Below are 21,478 nucleotides of genomic sequence, written 5' to 3' on the forward strand. Positions count from 1 at the left end.
GCGGATAAAATTATCCGGTCTGCCAATTTATATTCACAACATTATAAAACTTTATTTAATCTTTATCATACACCATTTAAAATGATGAAATGGGGTAGCGCTAATAACGGGAAATGCTATAGATGCCAATCTGATCAAGCAGATATTGTACATATATTTTCAGACTGTTCAGTGTTAAAACCCTTTTTCATATCCATTGAAAAATTTCTAGCTCATATTACAAAATGTGATGTTATAATTTCAAGAGAGATGATCATTTTTGGTTTATCTAATGATAATAATTTATTTTTAGGATATCAAAATAATAGATATCTGATATTTATGGCAATGGCGGTTGCGCGCCTATGTATATCGTCAATGTGGTTGAAGCCAGAAGCTCCTATATATGAAATGTGGCGCACAAAGTTCTATAATGTCTTTTATTTAGAATACAACCTTTATCGGATTGGATCTGTCAGCAAAATGCAAAAAGGGTATAAAATTTGGCAGGCAATGATTGATCATCTGGACCCATGATAAAAATGATTGTCTTTTTTTTTCGATTTCTTTTTTTTTCATTATGTGAAAACTATGATAATATTGTTGTTTATATATAATGCCGTGCGGTCTGCTTGGAATATTTATTTGATTATGTCTGTGTAATTGTCATATAAATTTGTTTGCTTTATGTGGCTTTGAACTGAATCAATAAAAAAAAAAAAGAAACAGTCTAAGCACAAATGAATCCAAAAGTAGCAACTTTTTGGAACGTTTTGTGGAGGTTCATCAAATGGTGCCTAAGTTAATTGCAATTCTAAAAACACTATTCCTATAGAACAGCTGACCTAACTATAACTACCCAGTCGCAGCCACCGCTGGGTAATATGTATATATCTCAAAGCCTCCCGCTCCACAATGATATGCAATCATCAAGAACAATACAACACGAGTACCCGGACACAACTGCTTTATTCCAAAGATCAAGACTCAAATAAACAAATATAGGTGCATAGCCAAGGCCAATGTATATTTAAGTGCATATCAAACCAGAATAACAACAATCAATGTCAAACGCTGTATTTAGTGTGACTCATCATTGTTTTGGTTGTGCACAAATAATTGTGTATACATGACTTTACTACATGCTAGTTATGAGGTGCACAGAAATGTTACAAATTTTGTTAATCGTTTTCAGCAGTTGATGTCCGCAATTTTATGGATGATGCGCCTGAGACATATATCTAAGTACCGCAGCTCATGAAGTGGAGACTGAGAGAGGTGAACATGGTTTGTCGCATTGCCTTAGATCAGTGTGCGGAAAATAAGTGTTTATATCCTCATGTTTATTAATTCCAGAACTAGGGGATTTCACTGAATATGATGGGGCATAATTTAGATTAGAGTAATATTTCACGCCGCGTGCTAGACCTGCCCTGGGGTGATATGGGGGCCAATTAAGTAAACATATTGGGAGAGATTTAAACTTCCACACTTTTATCTTTATTCCTATTCACACAAATTCCCAGTATTACACCCGGAAAGTTGTGCTAAAGGCAGGTTTCAAGGTGTACTAGTGGAAATGACCCCCTTGCTGAGCACCTCAGAGCAGAGAATTCAGCACATGGGAAATGGAGCCTCCTCTTCAACTGCGCATTTCTTTTCTACGTGGAGAAAACATTTTTCCTTGTGGAGAAAATGCTTCCCCCTCACCCCATGATCAAATCTGGGGCTGATCAATTCCCCTCCAGTCCTAGAAGGAGAGTTACTCAAGCCAGGGTTGGAGTAAATGGCCTATCATTATCAGGGTGGGAAGAGTTAGGAGAGGAGACTGTGAGTACCCACAAAGCTACATGTAGCTGGGGGCTCCAAAACCTCCACGTCTTGAAATGCACAAATTAATCCGAAATTAGCACCTTTTTGGAACGTTTGTGGAGGTTCGTCAAATGGTGCCTAAGTTAATAGCAATTCTAAAAACACTATTCCTATAGAACAGCTGACCTAACTATAACTACCCAGTGGCAGCCACCACTGGGTAACATGTGTATATACCTCAAATCATATCTCATATATGTATATATCTCAAATCATAAAGATATACCTGACCATGAGGAGAAAAGGGACCGCCAATGTGTGAGTTACAGGTTTGATTAAGGGTTTGAGAAGGATTTTCCTCTCACTACAGCCTCCGTCTCTCCATCAATGGTCCCAGCAAGAGAAAAGTTTGATAGGAAATTGGGTACATTGATTGATGCGACTGATTGAGAAGAATCAGATATTATTGCAGAGATTTTGAAGTTCAATCTTTAGCCATTGCAGGTTATTGCAGGTTGAATTTATTATTTACAGACAGGAATAATGATACAAAGTTGTATTTGAGGGTTCAAGGCGTCAATGCATTGGAATCGAAGGACCACTGGGAGTTCACATTGAGTTGGTTTTGCCCCCTGATCTTTTGAGCAAATACAATTTTTGAGGAATCAAAAAGTAATGAGTGGGTGGTGGGACCACTTCCCAGGCATTCCCCAATAAACTAGGGGAAGTGAAGATTTCTTTGCATCGTTTAAAGCTGAAATGGGCAGCAGTGCCCATGAAACAGAAATCGCAGTGAATGCCAACCAGTAGATTTGGAGACGTAGAGTCCTTCGAATTGGTTACCCCGATGTTTCGCCTAAAAGAACAGATCATATTTTGAGGCAATAGCCATCATTTCAACTCTCCCATCAGTTCCACTGGGACCTGTAAGGACAGTTATAGGCACCAGTGGAATTATAGAGTCAGCAGGCACACTGCTGATGAGGGGTATCACACCTGTCATACACCTGCTCCAAGCAGGTGAGGACTCTTGTGCAGTACCAGAAAAAAAACTGTCGGATTCAGCACCGTAAATATGATTCATACATGTTTTTGCACAAAACCTGCTAATCCCTACTATTCCCCACCCTCCGAAATTCCCGGGAGCCCCGATGATAATAATTCTGAAGAAGGAACTTCCGGGGATTCCACCAGGCCTGGGTGATAGTGTGAGGGCTGCACATGCAAACATAGTTACATGCTCATAGGAACTCTGTACCTTGTTTGACCCCCCTCTTTATGGATCCGGTGAGACAGTTTTTGTTTTATGTGTTCATCTGTAATCACATTAGAGCTGTTAAGGATGTTGTGAGGGGGTTGATGGTACCACGGGTGAAGATTCTACCTCACAACACCTACACGTTGAACTCACATAAGCAGAGAGTGGCCCTTTCACTCCAGGTCACTATAGACAGTGGGGTAGATTTACAAGCCCCTTGCGCCACTTTTGTGTCACTTTGAACATTGGAAAAGTGGCGCAAGGGGCTTGTAAATCTGCCCCACAGTTCCCAGTCCTGGACACTCGTTCGTGTGATCACCTAAATAAATCTGGTGTTGTGGACTTGTTTTGCTTTCTTTAACGCCTTAACGGCGGACGCGATTTTGCGGAAGTGCGCACTTCCGCAAAACGGTAGGGGCCGTGCCGGCCATTGGCCGACGGCAGCACTAGGGAAGTAGTGCTGACGGCAGCACGGAACGGGTTAAACTAATTAGAGAAACACCCCTGACATCAGTGATATGAAGATAAAAAGCTCAGGGTGTTAGGCTGGAATGAGGTGGGCACCCCACATACACACACAAGAAGAATATATGCAATCATGTGTATTAGAAGCAGCTATTACAGAAGCAGCTGGATAACCATGTTCATCTCTCGAAGTCGTGCGTTTCTGTAATTATTGACATGCAACAAATTTCTTCATCGGGTTCTCCTCCCACTCCGGCAGTGAAGACAGCTTTGCAGAGATGCTGTCTTTGATCGGCCAGCCCCACATCTTGAAAAATGGAGCCAGATTCTTCTTAACCTGATTGGAGAACTTTTCTGCCCACAGGTTCATCTTGGAGGGGTTTTCATTTTTGATGCTAGTCAATTTCTGGTACTCGGAGAAGAGCTGAATGAAGGGAGCCCACCCAAAGCATTCCTGCAGCTGGGGGACAAGAGACAGAATGTTTTGAAACACACTGAATTATTATTTATTTATATTGCACAGTTACTTAACCCCTTGTGTGCTGTTGATGAGCTCAGCTCGTCATGAGGGACGGTTGAGCTGCCCTCATGACGAACTGAGCTCGTAACAGCCGTTGGAACGTTCGCACGCGGGGATAATTTCCCCGCTGGGCTGAACGTTCTAAAAACGGATGTGGTGTGACGAGCTCAGCTCGTCCCGAGGGCAGCTCCGCTGTGCCTCATGATGAGCCAAGCTCGTCAACAGCACAGCGGCGCCGCGCGCTGCCCTCCTCCTCCCCGCACAGCGGGGGGAAAACACCCTGCAGCCAAGGGGTTAAAACCATTTGCAATACATCTTACATACAATTTAAAAGGAAATTGAACAATTATAAAAAAAAAGACATTTGTGTGCAACACTATCAAAACATTATATATATATTTTTTATATATAATGTTTTAAAACACACAAACTCAGACCAATAACTATAGGAAGCAGAGAGAAGAGATCAAAGAGTCCTCTGATCGCGACTCAACCGTGTGGTAAACACTCCGGGTACTACAAATAATACAAGTTTGTGAGAGTGCCCGGGGCAGGTGTGGGAGCCAGGTTACCCCATAGCGAGTGTGGTCATGCTGGCCTGTGAGGATCACGTGGTGTCCTGAGGGCCCATTCCACCACTTGGGTCTAATCAGCAGGTGAATTACAATGATATATCTGAATAGTTTACCTTATATTAGGCATAGACAGCACGTGCCCTCTGGCGACAGACAGTTGAACTCACCATGAACATAATATTCTGCATGCAATGAGTACGTATGTGAGATAAGCGGGTCTAGCAGCATCCAGCCGCCTGGAGCCATGTATGTATGTACATCCACTCCATTGTCTACCTTTGGGGTGTGTGCATGGACATCAGTGTGCGTGACATCATCCTGAACTTGGGAGACCTGCAGCGGTTCCCATATATCCCTTGAGGTCAGGGGTTGCAGCATTATATACATTTCTACATTGTTATGACATGCTATCCAACTGTCCCTACATCCTTTGTAGGGACAGTTGTTACACACCACTTCATGACAAATCTCAAAACCACTGGAGTTTCAAGGGACCCCTTGTATTCAGGCTCAGACTGCCAGGCCTCGAGACTCACCAAGCCCCATCATTGCCTGCATCCCACGCCAAAGCATGTCAGACCCATCATACAAGCCACATGGAAACTCAAGGACGCCTGCTGTATAAGGGATGCTGTATCTCTTTTTTTGTAAATTATTCATCAGCTTTCAGCATCAAGGCTGGGGTGTTTCTTGCACTCCAACCTCAGCCCATGGCAATGCAACCTCCAGTATGGCCTTTAATGAATGTTACCTTACTATGGATGACAAAACTAAAGACTTCTCTGATCCTTGAATCCTTCTTAGACAGGGTGGAGGACTCTAGTATGGATCCCCATGTCACCCAGGAGGTGCCAGATCCTCCCCTAAATACTTGGGAATGCAGCCTTGGCAGTCACCTCACCACCATTCACAATGTTAGAAGTCTTTGCTTGGGCTGAATGGGATTGTGAGGTCTAGCAACAGGTTGTGGACTCTCTTCATAAAGATAGAGACAGGTCTCAGCCACCCCTCAACCCAGCAGCATCCAAAGAAAGAACCAAGAGAAATCCTGAAGTGGGGTTGATGGTTGGGAGTTTTGTGAGTCCACTAGAGCTTAAGGAGCCGTAAGGCTCCTTTCCCTCTTCATGCCTACAGTACCAGGCCAGCTCTGTCTCTGCTACTCTCTCTCTCTAGTCTCTAAGCTTACTTTATTTATTTATTTTAGGAGGAGGGTTATATAGCGCTGACACAACCCGAGAGGTATCAGAGCGCTTTACAGCAACATTAACAACAGAAATCAGAAACAGTCACTAATATTAACACAGATTTCAGTTTGTTATCAGTCAAATTCAGGTAGTTTAAGTACAATTTCAGGAGTTTGCCATTCAAAGTCAAACAAAGAATTTCGATTGTGGAGTTGAGCATCGGATTGTTGAGTAAACTTTACGGGAGCGGAAAATGTAGCTAGGTGGGGATGTCAAGATGGGACTCCGCAGCTATTTTCCAGAGGGATAGAGATGTAGGTTGAGGAGAAATCCTTTTAGTTGTCTCTTAAAGCTCACAAAGGAGGGGTTAGTGCTGATATGTATTGGGAGAGAATTCCAGATTTTAGGGGCGTTGCCTTTAAAAGAGCGAGAAAAGGCTTATGCTTATGTCTTTTCGGGAGGATAAGAAGATGAGTGTTGGAGTTTCGAAGGCTTCTCAATTGTCCTGCTTTAGTGAGTCTGGCTGCAAAGCAATCTGGTTTGCCATTGTGTGGAGCTTTACAGGTGAGATGGGCAGTTTTGAAAACAGCAGTGCGCTTCGATTTGTAGCCACTTTAGGTTTTGCAGCGTGGGGGATGTGTTTGTGTTTCTTTGCTCCTGTGACCATTCTTGCTGCTGCATTTAGGGCGGCTCTCATGCTCACAACGTAAGGTTTTGTGGTTTCTTCCCTTTCCCCATTTCTCGTTCCTTTTCCTGCCTTTTTCTTTCAAGCATCTGTTGCCCCTGATTACACTATGTAACCTGACTATGCAATGCACATTTGGAAGACTACGGAGACCCCCTACCACTCGAGTACAAATAGTTCTCCCTCATTGTACCTCCTCCTCTTCCTTCCCTTCACCCTGGTCTACAAGGATTTGCTACCTGTGTTGAATACAGTTTATAGTTCTCCCCTACATCTGTCAAAGCTACTATTGATCTTGTCTTCGAATGCTAATGGTCTGTCGCACTATGTGAAACGAAAAAAATAATTACCCTATTGTCGGAGGTCCATCAGGTCAAACGTGAAGTGCCCCAGTGCTCATCCCTGGGCTCCACTCTTTTTAATGTGTATGTGTGTCCATTAGCTGATATTATCTGTGCATCTGGCTTTACTATGGTGCCATACATGGACCAACACCGAGATTGTCTACACTGGTTAAGGGTTATTCATAACTCGGGAAGTATGGTGCTTCCGCTTTGACAGCGAGTGTCCTCAATCGGAGAACTGACACTGCAGAGGGGATCCTCAGCACCAATTGTGCACACGGTTCGGGGATAATTTCAGGGGGCCACGTTGATCCTTTTTACTTAATAGACGGCAAATATCTCTGCGCACCCGCTCATAGTGTTAATACTTTTCATGTGGACTACATTGCCGTCACTAATAATTGATCTCCGATCTTTGCTTATATATTTAGAACACCTTTTTGTTGATTTGACCGCACTGGTTTATAGACACTTTCTATTCAGATGGGGCGTTTTTGCAGCCTCAGACAGCCGGGTTGGAATTATAACCGCAGAGCAATTTTCTTTATTTTTCACTTCATATTCTGCCCTGAGGAAGTCACAGGATTATGTCCGATAAGCGACGAAACACGTGTCAGCTGTTTATTTTGTTTGCTCTTGAGAAATAAATCTTGGACACTATCACAAACTTTTCTATAGTGGAAATTGACATTACTTTTAAGTGGACTTTTACATTACCTTACATTGGTTTATAGCTTGATTGTGACGTGTGCCCAGGTCTTTGCATTTCAACACCAAGATTGTCATTTTATTGGCATTGAATATCGGTCAAGTTGTGGTGAGTCTGTCTCCCTGCCAGGAATGAGTCACTAAGTGGATGGCCACCAGTTGCCTGAAACTGCACAACGATTAGACAAAGGGCATGGAGGTGGGAACAACTCATGCCTTTGGGACCGTCTCCTATGGCCTTCATGTCGGGGTGACTGCCCTTACCCTAAATCAGAAGTAAAGAGTTTGAGAGTTTTCCTGGATGAAGATCTCATCATGGCCTCCCAGGTGAAGAAAGTGGCCCGGACATGCTTCTGTCTTCAAAGAGCCCTTAGGAAGACGTTCGAATGGCTCCCTGTGGAAGCCCGGAGAATTCTGGTGCTAGGCCTTATATGTTCCCTTTTAGATTATGGCAACTCGCTCTACCTAGGCAGCCCTGCCTACGTCCCCGGGAGACTGCAGGTTATTCAAAATGATGCAGCCCAAGTCCAAAATCACAGTTTGCACATCTGGCTAGCCTTCACTGGCTGCCGGTGAGAAAAAAAAATTTAATTTAAAGCTCTCTGGATTGCGCACATGTTAAAACACCCTCAGTGCCTACACATCCATAGTCATCAGCGTCTTGAGACCCTCACAGTAGCGCACTTTATAAACCCCCTGATTGATTGATTGATTGTCCCGCATAACAAAGCATGGAAGCTAAGGTCAAACAACCGCATCTTTATTGGTCACTCCAAGAACTAAAAAGGCCAGAAGTGAAGGACTGTCATTTGCCTTCCTGGTGTCCAAGCTTTAAGGCTCTCTCCCCATTCACCTAAGAGCCAGGAACCTTCCCAGCTTCAGAAAGCAACTAAAGACCCACCTGTTCATATAATCAGCGCACTCTTTTTATCATGATCCCTGTCAGTGCTGGGAAGCCCGTGTCTGGGTATCCATGCGCTCTACAAGAAACTGTAACTATCTCCATACAAAACATGCAGGTATTGCTCTGCTTAAAGAAACACACCTTTCCCTGAGGAGTCTCTTGAATTGGAACAAAACTGAGTAGGCACAATGGTGGACAGAGGCGGCGAGTGCCAGTCAGTGGAGACTTGACCCCATCACGTAGCTCCTCGAAGAAATGTGAAATAGCCACCCTTTTAGGATTGAACCTCCTCTCCAAAGTGCTGAAGACCTGGTTGGACTATGAAGGTGAATTGTTTTTTGTCAAGCTGCTCTTAGTGGGCAAGTTGGGGATTGTGAGCTCCATATGTGCCGCTAACATAGGCAGGACTCACTTCTTAGCCTACCTTTCTGTGGTACTGAAAATTCTGAACCCGTGTCATAAACATCGTCGTATCATGACGATTTTGGTATCAGCAGACCGAGAATGACTAGTATATCATGCACAAGCATTTTAGTCATATTCGAGTGACGAAATCACCCTGAAATCATAGTTTTTGTCCTGAACCCTCGTGTTCCATTTTGTGTACGGCAGCCATTTTGTGGGTTGCCCTCACATAGGCAGATGACTAAGGCCAGAAACGAATCTGAAGGAGACGTACACCTTTGCTGACTTCCCTGTGACCTGGGCAAGCTGACTCCACTGCCCAAGGCCAAACCTGTTCGGTCAGTTCCTCTCCCAGTGGCCGAACGAGATAGTATCAGGGCACAACATGCCATAAACCTTTCATCGCACACAAACCCTTCATAATCTTACACACACCTGCCTCTGTTTCTTTCTTTATGACTTGCTTTACGAGCAGGAGGTGCCCGTTTTTATTGGGGGTTCGTCGATATCTGATGAAAATACTGGGCCTTGCCGGATAATTGATTGTGGGCTGGACAAACTGAAATATGGGCTTGTCATCATCACTCTGCTTTTTCTTTGTAGTGAAAATATGTGAATGATCAACTGTAAAACAAAGAATGTTTGCCTAAAGCGTAATATTTTGTATAAAAAGAGAAGCCTGGCTTTGTAAGATTGAGCAGTCTCCTGAGAATATACACCGTGTTGTACTTCTAGGATACATATTACTTGGTTGCAGCCAATAAATTCGATCTTTGACTTCACCTAGAAGACTCTGAGTTTCTGTAGTCTGAAACAGGAATGACCCGAAGTCTTAGGGTGTACCCCTGGCACCGCTGGGTTCCGAAAAACCCAGTGCTTCATCTGGCGCCCAACGTGGGTCGATATCAGCGGTACCGGTCCAAGCCAGAGGTTCGTGAGGAGCTTCGTGTGAAAATTCTGGAGGAAGGCCGCCACTTCATCGACCCCTGCATGTCGACGTGGTCCGAAAGTCTTTTGCTGCGAGGTTCCCCGCTTCCCGACGGCTACGAAGGACTGCTGCCCTGACTATCGCCCTGTTTTGGACCTTTGATGTTTGGTAGAGCGAAACGTTAGACGAGTCTTCTGGTGATGTCATCGATACCTCAGTTAAGTATAAGTGGAGCGTCTCCCAGTCCTTAGTTTGGTTCTTAGTTTGGGTATCCCCTTGGGATCTTTGATTTGGAACTTGCAAGTACCAAAGCCGAGGGACTCGTGTATTCACGAGACTATCGTATTCGATACTCCTTTGAAGTTTGAAGCTAGACTAGAGAGCGAAGATGCCTGGTCTTAGCAGACTTGGAAATTTGTTTTGTCTTGGTTGTAATAGGGATTCCCGATTGGAGGACTCGTGTCCGGTTCCTCCGATTGGAACTCCAACCTATGAATTGTATGTGAAACATGGAGTAGGTCCCATCACATATAATGAAGTATGGATCCGATACACCAGAAAAGATGGTGTTTTAAAATGGCCCCAATATGGTAGCTTTGACATGGAAATTTGAGATAATCTCGAGGTCAAACTTTTTAAGAAGAAAGCACGGCCGGCGATGTTTGACTCTTTCCGCCTATGGCGTAAGGAAGCCAAACAGAAAGAAATTAAATTAGCAAAGAGAAATAAGAGAGAAAGTGGTATCTCGATAATGCAAGCTGCTATACCGTTTAAAGATAACGAAGAGGAACAGATGAGCGAGCAGTTGCACAGGCAACGTAAAATGGTAATCGATAAATGTTATCCAGTTTTGCCGCCTCTTCAGCAAGATGCAGCAAAAGTACTTGAAAAAGACCCCCTAATGTCACATTTGTTGAGTTCGCAACCCCCTTATGTGCAGAGTGCTACAGCACCTCCACAACCTTTAGTCGTGCAACCCCCGGTTGTTTTGCCTCAGGTTCTTCAACAGCCACCAGCTGCTCTCCAGTTGGCTCCTATTCCTCCGGTGCAGCCTCCTCAAGGGCCACCGACTTTGACATTTGCTCTGCCTTTACTTCCTACGACTTTGACCACTATATCGACTTCCATTCCTGGTATTCCTCCTGACACTACCTCTGCGTCTGCCTTGCCTCACTCTGCTTTTCCGCCTGTTCTTTCATCAACTTCTCCCTCTGTTCGCCAGAGAATGACTAGTACTGTTACTAGTCTTCTATATCCTCTCTTTGGAGCAGCAAGTATGACCCCTTTTTCAAAACGAAAACAGTTACGTAGCCACCTGCCTGATTCTAGGGAGAAAGAAACATTGAATTATTTGGCACATAAATGGGTTACGGACCCGACGAGATATGAGCTAGAGTCAGTTATGGATGTCTTCCATCAGTGGGAAGCACCGAAACAGAGATAAGTTTTTGAGAAAATGTGTACTTTTCTTTGTGAGGATTTAGAGGAAAATGATTTGGAGCCTAATCCGCCTGAGTTGTGCCGTGTACGGTTCGAGTTTGCAAAAGGCACGATTGTGGGTTCCGATGTCGGGAAAGCAGTTGCGACATTGTTATCATTCAGGAGTGAGGGTGTTTCTCGGTCGTTGTTTGAGTCTGATTCCTCTGTTAAAAAGAAGGTGAGACAATACCCAATGAGAGAAGTTCCTCCAGTATGGAAGGACGCCGTTGCGGCTGATGTAGCTAATCACGTTGATGCTGTACCAGCACATTTCCAGCGTGTCTGGGTACATGTTCCATGGAAGCGAGCTGAAGTCTTGGCCCTTAAACAGACATTGCCTGATCCCCATAAAAATCCTGCAGGGTATTACAAGGAATTGTCACAGACTGCAAGCTCTTGCATTATGAATTTAGCTGATATGGACATGTTGTTTGGAAATGTTGTTCCACAGCCTTTATGGGGAAAGATTCGTCATGCGGATCATGATCAAGAGTTAGGTGACTCATGGGCTAATATTAGTGCCGCAGATGGCCGACAAGTTGGTGGTGCTAAACCCGAGCCTTTAGTAGAAGATCTCCCTGGTAGGATAATTACTTACATGAAAACTTTAATGCCTGCGATGCGTGTGAATTGGGATAAATTGTCTGCGTGTAAGCAGAAGAAAGATGAAACGGTGTGGGATTTCTTCACCAGGTTTGAAGAAACGTTTATCGACCACAGTGGTCAAGATATGAGTACAGAAGGTGGGCAACGGTTGTTCGTTGACAAGTTTGTGCATAATTTGCTTCCCGAGTTATGTAAGAAGTTAAAGGATTCAGAAAGTTCTTGGGCCGTTTCCTCTTCAGCACAGATATTGGCTACTGCACAGTATTATGAAAACCGAGATAAAGATGAGAAGGATAGAGCAGACAAGAAAACTAAAGAGTTCAAAACGAAGGTTCTTTTACAACAAGCGTATCTGCCACGTGGTGGCCAGAGTAACTATCAGCAACCTCAACAGTATCAGAGAAACTCGCAAAGGGTCGAGTTTTCTCAACCACGTGTTCCTGTAGGTCCCAATCAGTGTTCATATTGTAAAGAAGAGGGTCATTTCAAGTATAGTTGTCCTATTTTGTTACAGCGTACGAATGGTGCTTCTGGTGCACGAGGTCGAGGTGTTCAACAAGCTCCTAGAGGTAGAGGACGTGGAAATTTCCCCCAGAACGCGCGTCCTTTCCCGCTTCAAAATTCAATGGATAGGTTTGATCGGCAGAATAACGCGTCTGGTAGGACGGCTCAGTACCATGCTGATGACTACTATGCAGAAGATGAGCATATGGAAGGTAATGATTGCTAGGACAGCCATAGACAAAGAGAGGGAGTTGTTTCAGTTCCAGTAGATCAGAGTGGACCTTATGTTGAGGTGATTACATCAGGAGTGTCAGAGCCTTTTTTGTTGGATACTGGTGCTACAAAGAGTTCTATTATGCACTCAAAACTCCCTGGCGCACCTTTGTCTGGCGAAACGAATGTTTCAGTACGTTTTTCTGGCGCCCTGGTTAGGAACCCAGTTTCTAGTCCTATGTCCCTTTCTGTTGGACCTTGCGAATTCGAAGCACCCCTTATTTTAACGACCGGTTGTGGTGAAAACTTGTTGGGATTGGATCTGTTGAAAAGATTGTATGCGACGTTGTATTGTTCTCCTTCGGGAGTACAACTTACACTAGGTAAGAAAGCGATCTCTCCAATGTATTTGTCGAAGGACAAACTTCCGACAGAATTGTCATTTCTTCCCGATATTCTTTGGGCTACTGGTCCTAATGATGTGGGTCTTTTGGAAATACTGCCATATGTTGTGACATTGAAAGCCAATGTGAAAATGCCACGAATTCCCCAGTACAAGATCTCTAGTGAAGGTGAAAAAGCATTGCTAGAGATCATTTATGATTTGATTGAAAAAGATGTAATTGAAGAGACAAGAGGCAACATTTGCAATAGTCCTGTTCTGCCTGTTTTGAAACGTACTGATCCTTCCCAGCCACCTGTTTACAGGTTTGTGATTGACCTTAGAGAGGTGAATAAGATCATTGTGCAACAATTTCCAGTTGTTCCTGATATCACTGCCCTATTGACTATGATTCCAGCTTCCGCGACTTGGTTCTCGGTGATTGACTTGAAGAATGCCTTCTTCAGCATCCCGATAGCCGAGGAGAGTAGGGATATTTTTGGCTTCAGTTTAGGAGGCCGAAGCTTCCGCTTCAAACGCGCCCCCCAGGTCTACTGTGAAAGCCCATCGATATATAGTCAGGCTTTAAAAACACAGCTTGATACGATTGTTTTAACTGATGGCGCTACCCTTATTCAGTACGTTGATGATTTGCTTGTTGCTGCAGATACTGAGGAAATCTGTAAAGAAGCCACATTGTCATTGTTGCGTCACTTGTCTGATTTGCATCACAAAGTGTCTCTTTCCAAATTGCAATATTGTCGACAAGAAGTGACCTACCTAGGTCATCTCTTATCGAAGGAGGGAAGGAAACTGACCCCAGAAAGAATTCAGGCAATTGCGAAATTGAGTGTGCCAAGGACACAGAGAGAAGTGCGTGCTTTCCTAGGTATTACATCATATTGCAGACAATGGATACCGAATTTTTCTTTGTTGGCCAAACCTCTGGTGGCAATAACCTGTAAAGATACACCGAATCCCCTCCCGTGGTCTGAAGAGTGTCAGAAAAGTTTTTCCGAATTGCGTGATGCATTATGTTCGGCTCCTGTGTTAGGTACCCCCGACTACAGTAAGCCCTTTACATTGTATGTCCATGAGAAAGAAGATTGTGCATTGTCAGTGTTGACAAAGTTGTTCAGAAACAAGCAGCGTCCATGCGCGTATTTTTTGTCGACTTTAGACCCGGTAGCTAAAGCATTGCCGAGTTGCTTAAGAGCCACAGCGGCAGCAGCTGTTTCTATTCGACAGTCTGCTGATTTAGTGATGAATAACACATTGATTGTGATGGTTCCACATGCAGTGGACACGTTGTTAAACAGGACCAAGACACAGCACTTAACTAGTGCTCGGTTGTCAGGTTACGAGTTGACACTATTAGCGAGTCATGTGCACAATAAAAGATGCTGTAAAGGGTTTTCTGCCGTTCTGGGTACCCATGGTTAACAGCAGGAACATAAGGCAATTGACAAGGGTGGTTGAGTCCACCGTAGTTGAAACTGCCGGTGCCCTTAGTAACTTGACTGCTGAGCTCCAGTCGGATCGTCTTATGACCCTTCAGAACAGGGTCGCGTTAGACGTCATACTTGCAGACCGAGGTGGGGTATGTAGAGTGATCCAACCGAGTTGCTGTGCTTTCATTCCAGATAACGCTCCAACAGTGTACAAGGCCATCTCCAAACTGCATAAGATTTCCGAATCTATTCATGTGGATAAAGGAGATTGGTCGTTAATGGGATGGTTCTGGGAACTGATATCCGCCTGGGGATGGAAAATTCTGATGGTCATTGGGATGATCTTAGCTATTCTTTTCCTGTTCTGTCTGTGCGTACAGTGTGCTCCTGCAATATGTGGCCTCTGTGCTACATCGTGTGTAAGGAAACTTGTATCAAGAGACGAGCTAAGTAATAGGATGATGCTACAGCAACATCTCCATGACTTCATAAATATAGACCTGGACTCAGATTAGCATGAGTATAGGTTATTGCCTATGTAAGGGCAAAAGGAGGGGCTGTGGTACTGAAAATTCTGAACCTGTGTCATAAGCATCGTCGTATCATGACGATTTTGGTATCAGCAGACCGAGAATGACTCGTATATCATGCACAAGCATTTTCGTCATATTCGAGTGACGAAATCACCCTGAAATCATAGTTTTCGTCCTGAACCCTCGGGTTCCATTTTGTGTACGGCAGCCATTTTGTGGGTTGCCCTCACATAGGCAGATGACTAAGGCCAGAAACGAATCTGAAGGACACGTACACCTTTGCTGAATTCCCTGTGACCTGGGCAAGCTGACTCCACTGCCCAAGGCCAAACCTGTTCGGTCAGTTCCTCTCCCAGTGGCCGAACGAGATAGTATCAGGGCACAACATGCCATAAACCTTTCATCGCACACAAACCCTTCCTAATCTTACACACACCTGCCTCTGTTTCTTTCTTTATGACTTGCTTTACGAGCAGGAGGTGCCCGTTTTTATTGGGGGTTCGTCGATATCAGATGAAAATACTGGGCCTTGCCGGATAATTGATTGTGGGCTGGACAAACTGAAATATGGGCTTGTCATCATGACTCTGCTTTTTCTTTGTAGTAAAAATATGTGAATGATCAACTGTAAAACAAAGAATGTTTGCCTAAAGCGTAATATTTTGTATAAAAAGAGAAGGCTGGCTTTGTAAGATTGAGCAGTCTCCTGAGAATATACACCGTGCTGTACTTCTAGGATACCTGTTACTTAGAGGCAGCCAATAAATTTGATCTTTGACTTCACCTTGAAGACTCTGTGTTTCTGTAGTCTGAAACAGGAAGAACCCGAAGTCTTAGGGAACTAAGATTTATTCAACACAATTAGAACCAACTTATAAATGTTACCCAGCACCCAACCCAAAGATGTTTGCACAAAATATTGGAGAAAAGAAATTGTGTGGACAAAATAATGTGTCAAGAATCTCGAGGACAGAAACATCATTACTATGGGTAATCAAACTTTAACTATATTTAACTACACTTATATGTACCCTGACGATATATAAATATTAAAGCTGCATAGATGTGGAGTTGAGTTGTAAATCTATACTTACCTCATTGCATTTACCTTTTCAATATTTTGGTCCTTGATATTTTTGACACAATAATGTCAAGGACCAAATCGCTCTACACGATATTTGTTTCCTTAATATTTTATCAGACAACCAACCCAAGGTATTCTATTTACTGCAACAAACATTCCTTGTTTTTTCAGCAACCAAACAAGAAGAAGATCAATAAGTAACAGACTGGAATATGAGAAGAAGAGAAATACATATCAAAAAGTGTATATTTCAAATTCAATGTTAGTATTAAGCACATTTTGTGGAGGTGCTGATGGTGCAGCACACAGTGAAAAGTGAGAGATAACAAAATTTACAACACAAAGAAAATCACGGGGCGGTAACTATCTACACGCGTACAGAGAAAAATGTCTGTAGGACAACCTGCCAATTACCAGCCAAACAATACTTTCTGAACTGATGACTGAAGCTCAGTATTTAAAGGAGAAAGAAGAAGTGAGGCTGGCCAGGACAGCACTGACCACACCCAGTCTGGCAAGAACTGGAGCCTGACCCATGGAAGGTCTATCAGCATTAGACAGGAGGGATTGAGCATTGCTGTTTCATGATGACTCTAATTATTTGTTTTGATGGTTGTTATTTGTTGACTTGTTTCTTATGGATTGCCAGCTGATCCTGAGCAGTTCTTGCTGTTTGCAAACCCTTCTTCTTGAATGAGTCAATGCCCAGAATTTGGTGGATTTAAAGTATGTTCCATAGGATTGGGGTCAGTGCGTTCCAAAGCAGGGCTCCCACCGCGTGGATGGAACGCCCACAGTGGCTTGTCAATGGAATCTGACCATAACAAATGGAGTTCCATTTGTGTACCTTACGTTGGGCTTTAATATCAAATTCAGGAGCAATGGCTGATGATCTTTTGGACCCTGTCTTGTACAGGCTTTAAAAATGACAAAGAGAATTTAGAACGAGGTCCTCTGTACCAGCAGAAGCCAATGCAGTTCAGACATGGGATGATTTCCTTATGATGAAACAATCTCTTTGGTTTTCAACATCTTTCTTCAGAGCTTTGGCTCACACAACATTTAATAATTCCTTGATGGCCATCAAGTCTCTGATAAAATCAATACAGTGAAAAAAAGGCAGCAACAGATGTCTCATAAGATGAAAGCTTGTGTTTTTGGTTACTGCTGTGGTTTTATTGCTTTGGCAGTGACTAGTGTGGCCCATAATTCCTACATCCAGTTGAAGGTAAGGATGCAGTGAAACAGATCTCCAAGTCAGGAAGATGTCCATGTCCCATCCTCAAGCAGAGATATGTCTCCTTCATACATAAGTAAATGTGTTTCAGTCAAGTTGTAGTGTTTTGACACTCCCCATTAATACATGTATTTGAGTATTATCAATGACGCTGCAGGTAATATTGCAAAGTCAACGGGTCCAGCAGTCACCTGCTTCTTCTGTACATTAGTGGAGACGTGAGGAACCAGTGGATCCCCATGTGTTGGCTTTTACGGTTGATGATGAGAAGGCTAAATTTGACCAGAAAGAATGAGTCATTTGGAGGCTTGTTCAAGAGGCTGAGATCTCGGCCCAGTTCAGATCTTTCAGTGACCTGCATCTAGAGAGGATAGTAGATCTTTATTCATATCGTCAATTATGGCTTCTACACTTCTTTTTGGTCTCAACCCAGATTTTCCTCCCTGGAGATTTGAGTTAGAAACCAGGGGCCCGATTCACAGAACTAACTTAAGACAAAATCCTATCTTAAGTCTGTCTTAAGACAAACTTAAGACAAAATCCTAACTTCTGTGAATACCAAAAGTAGTAAGTTTAGAATTTTGTCTCAAGTTAGTTCTGTGAATTGGCCCCCAGGATTCCTTGTGGTTGGATTGCAACCTCTTCCTCCGGATCTTGCTGCTGAAGGGGAAGTTAAAGATGGCTCTACACATTCCTGGAGTCTGCCAGTTGCCTAGTGGCTTCCTCTGCTTTTTTTAATGTGCTTTAGAGCATGGGTACCACAGGTACATGTATTGCTGTAGTGAATCATGTATGATACTTTCGATCTCAGGCTGGGTTTACAGAAGGTTTCCTTCATTGTGGTGTCCCTGAAGGTTTGTTGATTGTTTTACTCATTAGTGAGGGGCTTAAAATTGCAAAAGAACAGGAAAAAGGCAGGATTTTTGAAGACTCTATCCAAGTATAAGATGATAACTCCACATTTTCTGAAATCGTTGCTATGTCTCCAGGGTCCGGTTCTCACAGAAGGACGTCAGGTGTTCACACCATTGATCTGAGACAACTCAGGTACATTTGGCCATATCTGGCTTCATGACTTCTTAGAAATTCTTGAGGAATTCCCTAGTTGTGTTTGATGCCTGATGCATGCGATTTGTTGGAGGGAGTGTAGTGATAAGGACTGAGGGTCCTTCGTGTGCTGAGCAGCATTTGTGAGGAAGAGAGCTGTGTGCGAGGTGTCAGGAGTAGAATGTCATGGATACTGAAGTTTACTAAGAGGGTTATTCTGAGATTACTCCATTAATGCTACACCCCTACAGACAGTCTGCAGAAACCACATGATTTCACCCATTTCCCCTCACGGCTCACCTGCAGATACGGCTCCAGAGCCATCCAGACATGCCAGTCCTCCAGTCGTGCCCCTTTCTTGATGTAGTCCTTGATGCGCTGCTCTCTGGTTTCTGGGCGAAGGGCCCCATGAGCTTTGCTCCTCTGGACTCCCAGCACCTTCTCGCTCACGTAGACTGACCAAAGGTTGCAGGTGGCTTCTGTGGTGTTAGGACTCACGTTCCAGTTCCAGCCTTGCTGATTGTGCCCCAACTCGTGAAGGGGACCCCAGTTCGATGCAGTAATTAACTCTACGCTAAGGAGGCCTTTGGCTGAGTCTGTGTGGGCCATGATGGGATAGCCAGCGTGCATCCAGCCTGAAAGGAGAAGACAAAAGATGACAACTACTGCATCCCACAGAAGAACCATCAAACACAGCACATGAACAACAGCTTTGTACACTCATACAATAGTCTGGGTTGCTGTGTCTCGCTCTGAGGGTCTGTGTAGGGCCAGATCATTTGCTGTCAGAAGTCACAGATGATATTTGTAGTTCCACCCACCCATCACGTCCTCCTGCTTCAACAATCAACAAAACGTTTTGCCCTGCCTGACTCAAAAGTGTGACTCCTTAAACCGGTTTGATGATACTGTAGCAGAACACCCACCACGAGGCTGCCCGCATTAAAACCAACCAAGTAATCCTTTGAGCTCCCTTTATTAATCATTGTAAAGTTACAGGGATTCTATGGCTGCAGATAAATGAAAGAGACAAAACTATTAACAACTAGTGGAAGGATCTGGATGTAGGTACAGGGGGTGGACACCTCACCTGACGGCAGGCCTGTGTCTTGAATAGAGCAGATAAACCTAGCCTTAGTAACTCAAGGTTCCCCTGAATGAAGGACTGACACAAGGCACAGTTTATTACTCTGCCCACCTGCCACATCATGATCTTTACTAACAAGAGACTGCAGAGAGTACTTGGTATGGGTATGTCCTGTGTAACATGCCTTGAGACCCTTACGGGTGAGTAGTCACGCTTCACAAACTCATGATTGATTTATTTATTGAACATGTCTCCAAATACAGTCCAATGGGTGCCACAGGCCAGCCAAGGTACCCCACCTGGTATTGTAGCAGTACTGGAAGTGGCTGGTATCATATCTGTCAAAACTCAAACATAATACAGCGGGAGATTTATAGACCACGGAGAATTTTCTCCCAAGTTTATGATATCAATGAATGAAACACGAGATATACTTGGGTGTGTATTTCACTTATATTCATAATGAAATGTTTTGGGTATTGAAATTGTTTCAATCATGACTGTAGTTGTAATCACCACTGAAGTTGGGTACCTGGTTGCACAGCGCAATAGTTTTGCCATCTTTCTTTGAACGGTAAACTATCTGTTTTCTTCCCCAAAGGGTTTTTAACATTTGATCCCTCTTTGCTTCTACAGTGGACCACTTTTGATTTTGTATTTATTCATGAATACATTTTAAACAGAAGCAAATCTTTATTGGTCCTGGTGAAGGCCGATACACCTCTTTTGAGGGTGAAACTGCAGAAACATGTTGACCGCTTGTTTCTGTGACACATATAGGAAGGGTTAATAGATTCCTGAAGTGTCCACTGTTTTTAATCCTGACCCGGGTGTGCACTAATACATTTCTTTGTGCATCGGTAATCAGTTTTAACCTTCACTTCACACTTTTACTTCCTGCATGCTCTGCAGCCCTCGTCTTCGCTGAGCCTACCATAGCGTGCCTGCCTTATCTCTGCAAACACATGCAGTGCTCCTCTTTCTTGCTGAAGGAGTTGCGGTCTTCACTGTGATCGGCTGTCACTGCGTGAGAAGCTTCCCTATGATGAAGCATGCCTCCTTCTGTGAGTGAGGGAAATTCATCCTTTAAAGAGAATATTCTCTTTCAGGTAGGTTATCTTGCATTACTTTATTGAAAAACCAATATGTTTATCGGGTTCATATCTGTACCAGAATGAAGAAAAATATGAACCAAATGGTAAACTCTTTATTATGAGACGAACAACTCAAAGTACGGTTGGTAGGTCTGAGCAGGCCCGGACTGGCCGTAGCGGGTATTGGGCTATCCCCCGGTACGCCGCACGGGTGGAGGCTGGTTTTGTGCCCCTGGGGGCCATTTTTGGTACATAGCTGCAAAATCGGCCCTGTAACAACATCGACTGAAAATGTGCCCCGGCAAAGAGCTCGGCAGTACCCCCAACCCCCCGTGGGGGGAGGGAGGCTGCCGAGCACTTTGCCAGGGCCGGTTTTGGTTCTCAGTCCGGCCCTGGGTCTGAGGCCCACTCAGACCTTTTATACAGTGGTCTGGGTCCCATATGCACGTGTAATGTGAAACCCAGACAGTTTCACTCATCCAGCCCAGGACTCTGAGGCAAGTGCAGTGTGGATGAGCAGGAACTCCCAGGCCTCCGCGTCTTGACTTTGGCCAGGCTACTTGAAGAAGGTGCTCTAGAATTTTCCTGTCCAGACAATGAATATGAGTCTTCAGGGGCCTTCCTACCGCTCATTCAGCTTCCATCAAAACACATGATGCGGGCAACGGGGTTCAGATAGTGTATGACATAAGAAAGTGCATTCAATACATTCAATAAGTAGTCAGAGATACAGCTTTTAGGAGTTGTAGAAGACCACTTGCCTCCACCACCCAGCAGTAGGCCGCCATTTGTAATGATTGACCCAAGCCCGCCTAGTGGGTAACATTTTGATAAAAGTGTTTACAGTGGTGCAGCACCAGTGCTCTCCTCTAGAAGGAATGTCGGGCTGGCCACCATGTATTTGCAGTCTACTTGGCATTTTCTTTCCATTTCAAAAACATCCCTCAATGACAAAAACAATGACTTTGAGATGTGTGATGGTTTCTTCCTGCGT

At 44.0% G+C, this 21,478-nt stretch overlaps 1 protein-coding gene across 1 annotated transcript in view; it reads right to left on the reverse strand.

Annotated features, from left to right (window-relative positions):
- Positions 1-929: 929 nt before the first annotated feature.
- The window catches only part of LOC144773662 (TRPM8 channel-associated factor homolog), a 63,777-nt gene continuing 43,228 nt past the window's right edge, over positions 930-21,478 (reverse strand). Inside the window, exons 6-7 of the mRNA XM_078658810.1 lie at positions 18,604-18,938; positions 930-3,974 (exon numbers count right to left, since the gene is read on the reverse strand). Of these exons, the coding sequence (XP_078514936.1) occupies positions 3,723-3,974; positions 18,604-18,938 (587 nt within the window). The 3' untranslated portion in view covers positions 930-3,722. The remainder of the gene's footprint in view (positions 3,975-18,603; positions 18,939-21,478) is intronic.

Source organism: Lissotriton helveticus, chromosome 8, assembly GCF_964261635.1.
Source record: "Lissotriton helveticus chromosome 8, aLisHel1.1, whole genome shotgun sequence".
Lineage (NCBI taxonomy): Eukaryota > Metazoa > Chordata > Amphibia > Caudata > Salamandridae > Lissotriton > Lissotriton helveticus.